General features: G+C 33.5%; 1 protein-coding gene across 3 annotated transcripts; it reads right to left on the bottom strand.

The window, feature by feature from the left end:
• Positions 1-4,029: 4,029 nt before the first annotated feature.
• LOC145322350 (ral GTPase-activating protein subunit alpha-1-like) lies at positions 4,030-9,204 on the bottom strand. Of its 3 annotated transcripts, none has more exons than XM_080164328.1 (6): positions 9,186-9,204; positions 7,675-7,792; positions 5,933-7,060; positions 5,449-5,555; positions 4,769-4,887; positions 4,030-4,172 (listed from the first exon to the last, which is right to left on the bottom strand). In XM_080164328.1, the coding sequence occupies exons 3-5, from the start codon at positions 6,079-6,081 to the stop codon at positions 4,826-4,828; spliced, it is 318 nt and encodes a 105-aa protein (XP_080020454.1). In that variant the 5' UTR covers positions 6,082-7,060; positions 7,675-7,792; positions 9,186-9,204; the 3' UTR covers positions 4,030-4,172; positions 4,769-4,825. The 3 variants fall into 3 exon arrangements, with proteins under 3 accessions (XP_080020454.1, XP_080020453.1, XP_080020452.1); XM_080164327.1 differs by lacking the exon at positions 9,186-9,204 and adding an exon at positions 8,337-8,604; XM_080164326.1 differs by lacking the exons at positions 4,030-4,172; positions 4,769-4,887; positions 5,449-5,555; positions 9,186-9,204 and adding an exon at positions 8,337-8,633 and having other exon boundaries at positions 6,058-7,060.
• Positions 9,205-10,026: the final 822 nt, after the last annotated feature.

Raw genomic sequence — 10,026 nt, 5'->3', positions numbered from 1 at the left:
TCTGAAAATTCAAATTAAGTTTGAAGAAATATTTTATTGTTTGTGTGGGTTACATATTTATTTTTATGTTTAAAATGTAAGATTATATTATGTTTGTTCTTATATTATTCTAAATTGGTAAAGAAAGTTTAGGCAAGTATGTTGATTATTATATAAAACATGCCAGGTTCTTTTAGGTGAGTGGACATTGGACTGTAAATTAAACTCGTTCCCAAAGTTTCATAAGCAAGATATATTATTGGTTGACTAAAAAACTTTAATTGAATTTTGATTGGTTCGTTTCAAACTAAGCAGTGTTCACACTTTACAACTGAATGATATTGATCTACAGAAGGGATAATTTTGTTTATTATCATTGGGGATGAACATAAAGTTATCGCCCATTGACTTATCCCTTAAGATTCTTGAAAAATTTAAAGGGTTGTCAAGGTACCCAAAAAATTATAATAATTCCTACTGGGGGTGTAAGGAGAAGTTTGTTAACGTGTTGAGGGGTTCTCTTGAAGACCTTTTTTTTACAGCAGTCCTCTTTTGGATGTTTTTGACTAATTGACCCTTAATATAATTTCAATATAGTTTCACAAACCCAGTCTGAGCTTACTTTCTAGGCTGGTTTTGATTCAAACCCCTTAAAAACGAATATTTCTAAAAAGAATAGTTCGGTGCTTTGTAATTTCCATAGGTCACTTGTTTCCAATTTTTCAACCTTATTCTTCCAGGGATATGACAATGGATGATAAAATAATAACCCAACCTATCATCATTAATCCTTTGTTAGCTGGTAAACATAGGTATGGAAAAGGAGTTAAAGATAAAGATAAACTTATTATCCATTGTCCCTTCCTTCCCTGAACTATTGTGAGGGAAGAGTAAATTTGTCAAAACCCCTGAAAAATGACAGAAAAATGATTATATCTCATGATTTTCAAAAAAAATAACTCCCTCCTTATTATTCTTTCTCTCTCTTAGTTTTAGAAGCAAAGCTACTCTATATAGAGTATGTGTGTCTGTCTATAACTTATCATAAATTGAAACTAATAGTTCCTTATGAAATAGAAGCCTTAAAGTTGACTATTTGACATTTTAAAAGTGGTTATAGGTGACTTTTATCCAATGGGCATAAATTTTACACATCTCGTAAATTTAAGAATTGCTTCTACAATGTATATTTTCCATCATAACGCTATTCTAATAGTAACCTAATAGAATAATTTTTTTTATGTTTTTATCACTTTTTATAATTTGAAATTATGATGTATTTTTTAATATCTTGGCTATGTTATTGTAAAACAAAAACATTCTTGTTTTGCCTTAAAAATGGAAATGTAGTGTTTGTGTTATAATTATTTGAAAAATTACTGTGTCCCAAAACTACAAAGGTTTTGATAAGATCTAGTTTTGAAAAGTTTCTCTTTTTACAGAAATATGTGACTGTGACACACCATATTTCACAATAGAGAGGTGGGGTGATACAAATTATGCAATTTTTATAGAAATGTTGGATTGTGACACACCGTATTTCACATTTGAGAGGGTAGTGTGATACAAATAATAGAATTTTTATAGAAATATTTGACTGTGACACACCACATTTCACAATAAAGAGGTGGGGTGACGCTAAATATGTATTTTTTTTAGACATATGTCTGTTCAATTGGACATAATTATCTATTAAACTTGTTTTAGGTATCCACAAAAATTTTTAAGTCTCAGGGTTTTCAAACTATTACTACCACGTTCTGTGGATTGTGATACATAAGTTATGTGACAAAATTTCACAAAATAGGTCACTAAAGTAACAATTCTTAATATTATATTTTATTATTTTGTAGCACCTGTTAAATTTAATAAAAGAGGGGGCAACTCTTAACTAACTCAAAACAAACAGACAACTCTTAAATTCATTCTCAAGTGCCTGAAAAACATAAAAAGTTTCAACAAAGATTGATTGTAGAACATTTAAGTATTTTCCTAATTTTCTTTTTAAACTGGACTGCTTTTCTAAAATTATTTTTTTATACAAGCATGTAGATCTAAAGGGGTGGAAGTTTATTAAAATAGCAAAAAACTATCTCAGAAACTGCCTAAAGCTTTTTTGAAAACGTGAACTAAATCGGTTTTGTGGTTGGTGAAACTTTATACTTTATAAAAGTACTAGTTATTTCGACCATGCCTGTAGAGGTGGTCGGGGGAGGTAAGGAAAAAAGCCTAAGGCCAAAGACATTTGTAAAGGTTCCCTAAAAAGTAGAACCTATCAGGACCTACAATTTTTGAGATCTTAAGCGTCAGACAAAAAATCATACTACTTGATATCATAGTATTTTATATTCAGACAGATAGATATCTAATTCTAGATATCCAAAAACAGATAGATATACATTTTTAGATAGGTGCATAGTTAGGCATGACCAAAACCAACATTAGATATCTAGATACCTGGCTATTCAGACAGACAGATATCTAATGCTAGATATCCAAAAACAGATATACATACATGTTTAGATATTTCTATAGTTAGGCATGACTAAAAACCAACATTAGATTGATTTATGTTTAGATTATTAAATGCAAAGACAAAGAACTATTTGAGTAAGGTTGGAAAAATAGGAGATTCCATTTTTGTTGATAATTGTACAACAACTTTAGACTGCAAAGGATCTCTGAAATGCAAGTACCCAAAGTTTTCAACGACGTTATCTTAAGCGTTGGCTCAAAAACTTGGGTACTTTTATTAATTTTAATTGGTTGTGTCAAAACTTTTTACCCAATAATTTTGATCTACAGATGTGTTAATTTAAATTATGCCATTAAGGTTATATTAAAGAATGCATTTGTTCTTAACTTTATCGTATGACATTCAAAGACAGACAAGCATAAACACAGAAAAATTTTCTACATAAATATTATTTTTAATGAACAAAATAATGTTTACATATTTTAGAAAGATTTCAGCTGAACATCATTAAGCAGTACAGCTTTATATTATAACATCACAAAAGATCTCTGAAACTGCTTGATATTTCCTAATATTTGTCATGCTCACTGTCTAGAAGACCATAAAGTCTAAAGTGTTTATAGATAAAATCAAATGGAAATTTCCCAGTAACTCAAGTACGTAAATTTGTCCTCTCTTCAGGCCACCTTTCTAAATAATTGACAAATTATGATAATAAACTTTTAGTAAAAAACCAATAGCAAACAGCCGGAAACATACTACACGAAGAAAAGCTTTCTTTTTAACTGTATGCTACTTTATAATGAAACTAGCGGTTTCGCCCCTAGCCTTTAGGGGCTGTGCTCCAAGACGTAATTTTAAAAAAGCTGGAACCATTGTAAATTAACTGTGTCCCACCCCCAAGAAAATAGCTTAAAACTACAACAGAACCAGTAGATATATTCCCTAAAGAGTAGAATCTAATCGGCATAGTGGTTACCGAGATCTTAAGGGACAGACAGACGGACGGACGTACAGACGGACAGAACCTAAGCTACTTTTTATTATGGATTAAAATTTTGTGTGAACCTTACCCAGGTTCTAATTAATACCATAAAAACACCTAGGTTTTACCACTTTTATGGTAAAATTTTACCAGCCTATACGATTTAAAAGGTGGTAAAATTTTACCGTAACCGTGGTAAAAACACTTTTTGTGGTACTCTCTAACGCTTTTTACCAGCGATTTTTACCACAATTATCGGTAAAATTTTACCAGATTTCCGGTAAAATATTACCATTTTAGGACGCAAATTTATACCAGATTTTGACCAATTTTTACCACTTTTTTGGTAAAATCTTACCGCAAATTTCTGTAAGATTTTACCGAAAAAGTGGTAAAACTGTTCAACACCTGGTAATATTTTTGCCCTAAATTGGTAAAATTTTACCAGAAATAGGGTAAATATGGTAAAAATTTACCAAAAATTGTGGTAAAAACGGGTGGTAAAAATCACAAGAAAGTGGTAAAAAACGACCTTAATTATAGAAAAACATCGCTTGTAGGTATAAATCGCAAAAATAAAAAAAAATTGTTTTCATTTTTATCTTTATTGATTGAAACAACACTTAAACATATTTTTCTTGATTCTACTGCTCTGGCCGCGAAAACTGTTGCGCAACCTCCTGGATTTGCTGGGCACCGGCCCCATTCGACCTCGTATCACTGATATTCAACCTGGAATAAAATTGCTCATTAGTTAATTAGATAATTACAGGGATATAAAGGGATAAGACAATGGCTGATAAATTGATGTTCATCTCTAATGATGATACACATCGTTACCCCTTCTGTAGATTACAATAAGTGATTGAAATGTTAGGACACTCAACTTAATGAACCAACCAATAAAAAATCAATAAAAGTACCCAAGGTTGTTAGGCCAAAGAATAAGAAAATGTTATTTGAAAACTTTGGGGGCTAGTGTAATTTACAGCCCAATGTCCCATCCCTCCCTACTAAATATCTAATCTATAATACAAAGTAGAACGATGTCTGTCCGTCCGTCCGTCCGTCCGTCCGTCCGTCCGTCCCAAAGATAAAGCCTATACTCGCTGTTTACGCAAATGTGTCAGAACTTCCCCCCCCCCCTTACTCTCACACCTAAATTTTTTCTTTTGAAAGCAAAAATAAAAGTGTGTAGGTTCGACTCCCCCTCTCCCCCCTCATTCATTTCCTACAGGCATCTTGACACGTGGCAAAAAAATCAGCAAACTTATCTAACTAAACATCTTTGAAAACGCAGAACGAGAAAAAATAAAGGGAAAGCTTACCTGGAAAACATAAGCAGTAACAACATCCCTGGCTAACAAGAACATGCTGTGTCCATACTACTCGGCATTACTGATTATATGCTTCACGTGGCGTATGGAGTCGTGGAACGCGGGGTCCTAAGTTATGGAGGATTAAATGAAGGAAGGAAGTGGACTGTTTATTACACTAGTCCCCAAAGCTTTATTTTCTTCTTCGTTGCTTTAACAACTCTAGGGACTTTTATTGAATTTTGAATGGTTGATTAATCAAGTTAAGTGTCTAAAGCTTTCAACAACTAATTATACTCCACAGAAGGGGTAATTTTGTGTATCATCATTGCTGATGTACATCAATTTATCCGCCATTGTCTTGTCCCTTTAGATCCCTGTCCCAAACAAGTACTAATATTAGATAAATTTAGACCTAAACCCCAGGCAGGGAGGGTAAAATATGGTGTAAATATCATAATGGTATCCAAAGTTTCAGAAACAAGTTTACTTATTCGTCAACTCAAAAACTTTGAGTACCTAATTTTTATTAGGTAAATCTTGATTTAATTTCAATACTTCGTCTTTTGTCCTATCCCATAAGAACCATGTTTCCCGTTGTGTCTACAGAAACGTAAATTATTTTAGTACAATCTTTTTTTAAACTTAAACAATATTTTACTTCGTCTTAAATCATTTAATAACCCATTCCTGAATAGCCTTGGTCCCTGGTCCACGTCTACCCGGGGAGGGTGGAGGTCCCCTGCGTCCTGGAGAATAGTCACCTGGTGGCCCTTTGGATGGGGGTGGTGACATGTACCTTGAATATTCAGATTAGTTTATAATAAGTAAATGTTATGTCGTTATCTATTAAAAATAACATATATCATCAAAATTCTAAAAAATACCTATTAAAAATCAAATTAGGTAAAAAAACTAGGTACTTTATGTAATTATTGAGAGGAGACAATGAACTGTTAATTTCATCAGTCCCAAAAGTTTTATTATAACGTTTTCTTATTCATTGGCTTAGGTAACTACTTTGGGGAGTTAATTAAATTTTGATTTATTGTTTCAATAAGTTGAGTGTTCAAACGTTTTTTAACCACTAATTTTATGTATCATCGATGTTGATGTTCATCAGTTTATCGGCCATTGACTTATCCCTTTACATCCCTGATATAAATTTGATTTTACCTTGGGGGTGGCCGACCTCTTGGTTCAGGTGAGTAATCCCTGGGTGGTGGGCCCCTACCGGGAGGTCCCCTCCTGGGTGACGGGGAATATTCTCTGTGGTGGGGGGGAGGAGGTCCGCGGGGGGGTCCTCGTGGCGACATATCCCTCATTGGCGGTGGGGGGCCTCTGTAACGTTGTTGTGGAGGGGAGTAGTCGCCCCTGGGGTGTGCCTCCCTTGTGAAGTAATGTGAGGGGGGTCCGTAGCCATCTCTCCTCTCATACCTGAAAAAATAAAAATAATTTACTTAAAAAGTTAAAATTCATTAAAAAAAAGGTTTTTAAAATTTTTTGATTGGTAGAAAAGGGAAGAACTAATAAAAAAGAGCATATCTAGGTAGGAAAGTTATTGTAATTTTAGAAAATCTTTAATAAAGCAATAAAAGAGATGGTAGGCATTTAAAGTTAGCAAATTTGGAAATTACACTAATATATTTTGTTTATATACTAAATTGTTTAAAGTAAAAAGGTTCTTTGTCTTTAGCTTAAGATTTCGATAACTACTAAACCGATTGAGTTCTCCTTTATAGGTAGGAAAGCTTCTCATATGACACGGAATGGTTTTAGACTATATTTCTGTCCCCTATCTATCCTTTTTAATACAGAGCCCCTAAATGCTAGGGCCGCAGCCGCTAGCAATATCCGCAGCCGCTAGGCAGGCAAGGGGGCCGAGCGCTGCGGCTAGGCAGGCTAGGGAGCCGAGCGCTACATTTCTAAAAGGATAATACCACCTACTCTAATGAATGTAGAATATACGTGGATATTACGACAGGGGGAAAAAATTGTCGTTATTTTAGCTTGCTAACATGAAATTCGTTTATTGGTCAGTTTGTTCAACCAGTAGTAGGGTAAGGATTGGGTTTAAAGAAGGGGGGTATCTTTATTTTAGCCAGCTGTGAGCATCTCCTTATCAGAGTAAATGAAAATGTGGTACAACATCCCAGTAATAATATATCGATTATTTTTATAAACTTTAATGGAAAAAACATTAAAAAAATAATATACCTGTCTAGCTAACACTCTGGTAAGGGTTTCCATAGTCTTAAACCACTCCCAGATTAATTCTTCCCATAAAGTTAGTCCACTCAAAACCTAAAACAAACGAACTTATTTTGACAAGTAGAAAAGTTGGTGGAAAAATAATTCATCTAAATTAATGAAGCAAAAATTCGTCCCCAAACTTCATTTTTAATTCTTGATACAGATTTTAAAGGGTGGGGCTTAAAGGGTGTTAACTCCACTCAACCCGTAAAACCCCTTATTTGTTTCCCTTCAAAATTAAAAAAAAAATATATTAGATTACCAACCTCAAACCTTTGAAATCCCTCATTTTATCCCTCTTAAAATTAAAAGCTTGACGTACAATCAACCATTGGTTGTCTTTAGGACGATTGGCAAATAGATCTGATTCCTGTACTGTAGAACAAATAAAACATTATGGAATGGATATAGAATATACGTGGATATTGATGACAGTGGAAAAATTGAAGTCAATTTAGGTTGCTAACATGAAACTCATTCAATGGTCAGTTTGTTTATCCAGTAGGACGGGACGGAATGGAGTAAAGGGGGCGAATTAGGGTTATCGTCATTTTAGCCCACTGGGAGTTTTACTTTATTAGAGAAAATAAAAATCTAGTGTAACATCCAAGTAATAAAATATCTATTTCTGCAGGTTATCTTAATTATAGTATAGCTAACATTACCTCTAGAAACTGATCCCAAAGTTCACAGGACACAACAACATAGAGATTAGCCTTGATCCATGTGACAATGAGGGTCTGGAAGATGGCCTGGGTCAACCTTCCTCCAAGGGTGTCCTCCCTGATAAGCATAGATAACTATTAACTAAAGATCCAAGAACAAATTAAATATAAATAGGCTATTTTTATTTAAGTGTGTAGGTAGGTATAAAGTATACTTTTTATCTAAAAATGGTATTTTTGTCTCTGATTTTATTTATCGCGTCGTATTATAGACAGCTTTCCGCGACTGGTAAAATGAGAAATTTTCAGATCAATAGCAATTTTGTTAGCCCCGAGGGGCCAAAGGACTGGCCTAACAAAGCTGGTATTGATAATATAATTTCTAGACTATTGTTCATAGAAAATTGTCTGTAATACGTAATTTTTCAGTATGGCCCAGAACCATTTTTAATCCAGGGGATATTTATCGGTTTCAAAGCCATACTGGAAACTCTTTGTTTAGGTCAAAACTACATTAATATCAATTTTTCTTTATTTTAGATTTAGTGTGCTGACTAAACAAACTAATTTCATTACTTCTTCTTTACAAGCAAAATGCTAGTGAATTTGTTCTTAAATACTTAAAGAAAATCGTAACTTCTCTATAATAATTATCTATGTGCCTGCGTCTTGGTGGTGTTTCTGTGAGGGTGAGTTGAGTTATCTGCAGCAAGATAAAGAGTAACTGCTCCCATGTTCGCCCGTCCATTTTTACATTCATTACCATAAACCTGACCAAAATAAAATTATTGTTAGATTAGGAATATCTATTTCTTAAATAAAATTAACAGGATGTCTTTCTGTACCATGTGAAAAAGTTTAATTTTAGCTATAATGGGAGAAAAAATCGGCGTTATCCTCTTAGAAATTTTTTTTTCAATTTTTTTCAATTTTGTACCCCCACACCCCCCCCCCCCCGACTACCGACGAACAACTATTTTAGGTTAGGTTAGGTTTTAGGCTAGGGAGCCGAGCGCTGCGGCTAGGCAGGCAAGTGGGCCGAGCGCTGCGGCTAGGCAGGCAAGGGGGCAGAGCGCTGCAGCTAGGCAGGCTAGGGAGCCGAGCGCTGCCGCCAGAGTTCATAGTTCGCTGTCGGGGGGGGGGGGGGGGGGGTACTCAAATTTTCAATATTGAAAAAAAAATTTCTAAGAGGATAATACCAAAAAATCAATTTAATGGACATTTTATATAATACGGAAAATTTCTTCCTTTCCCTGTACCTTATAAAAATCGTCGGAAAAAGCCGTTTTTTAAGCAAACAAAAGCGAGTTTTGCTCTATCTGTGAGATATTATGAATAAGATAATGTTAAGATTTGATATTAAGATGAGAAAAATTTACGTTCACAGTCCCTTTAAAGACACAATACCTGTAATAATAATGTACAAACTTTTCAACCACTAATAATACCCTGGCCTTTCTAATTATAAGCCTAGGCAGAGCCATGCTGGTGATGCTAGCTCAGGCGTGTACCGTGGTTTCTGTAGAACTGTACTTCTGAAGCCAATACAGGGTTACGAAAGTTTAAATTGATGTTTTTTTTTTAATGTTAATATTAAATGTAATATAGTTTTGTAATAACATATAAAATATATATTCGATAGAATATAAAAAAATATAGTGCATTCAATATTAAAAAAAAATATTTAAATATATATATAGTTGTTAACCATATATGAACATATATGAATCTATTTCCGGCCGGGTTCTTAAAAGATATTGCCGCGTTTTTTCGACATTTTTTACGCTATGAATAACAAGCGCGACATTCGCGAAATCTAAAAGAGTATACAATGATTTATTTAATTATTTCGCTTTTGATGGTACGGCCTTCATAGAAAAAAAAAGATTATCTTCAATCCATTTTTGCTGCATATTAATTAATGCATCTTTTTAGAGCTGTGTTAGACATTAGAAAAATTGCTAAAAAAATAATTTAAAATTCAGTATTTTTATGTTATATACTCTGTTTGAAATTCTATCGTCAACGTTCAATCGAAATCAATGTCTAAAAAACGCCGAAAAAATGTGGCATTCATCTTTTAAAAACCCATCTCGGTGGTATTTCCGGTTGGCAAAGACAACATAAATATAGAAATCATGAAACATTGTTGTTCCACAATTTTGCCACATTTTTAAACATCTTGCTTAAAAAAAATCTTCCTTGTAAATTCTACAAATTTAAATATTTAGAGAAAATTGAGTAGTAATTTACTTCTTGATTCAAAATATTTGATTAAATTGAATCAAAACTAATAATTATTTTTGGCACTCTATATTCAAATAATCATAAGCTTATCAATAGTGCGCATGC

This window comes from Acartia tonsa, chromosome 6 (genome assembly GCF_053477335.1).
Source record: "Acartia tonsa isolate MP-2025a chromosome 6, ASM5347733v1, whole genome shotgun sequence".
NCBI classification, from domain to species: Eukaryota; Metazoa; Arthropoda; class Copepoda; order Calanoida; family Acartiidae; genus Acartia; species Acartia tonsa.
This window is presented reverse-complemented; position numbering and strand designations above follow the sequence as displayed.

What these genes read in the sequence shown, in the direction of transcription:
- LOC145322350 (XM_080164326.1), bottom strand. Translation starts at nt 8,440, where the DNA reads ATGGTAATGAATGTAAAAATGGACGGGCGAACATGGGAGCAGTTACTC. An exon ending in GAAACACCACCAAGACGCAG is followed by an intron (nt 7,793 to 8,336) that starts GCACATAGATAA and finishes TATGCTTATCAG; the next exon opens with GGAGGACACCCTTGGAGGAA. An exon ending in TTTGGGATCAGTTTCTAGAG is followed by an intron (nt 7,061 to 7,674) that starts GTAATGTTAGCT and finishes CGTTTGTTTTAG; the next exon opens with GTTTTGAGTGGACTAACTTT.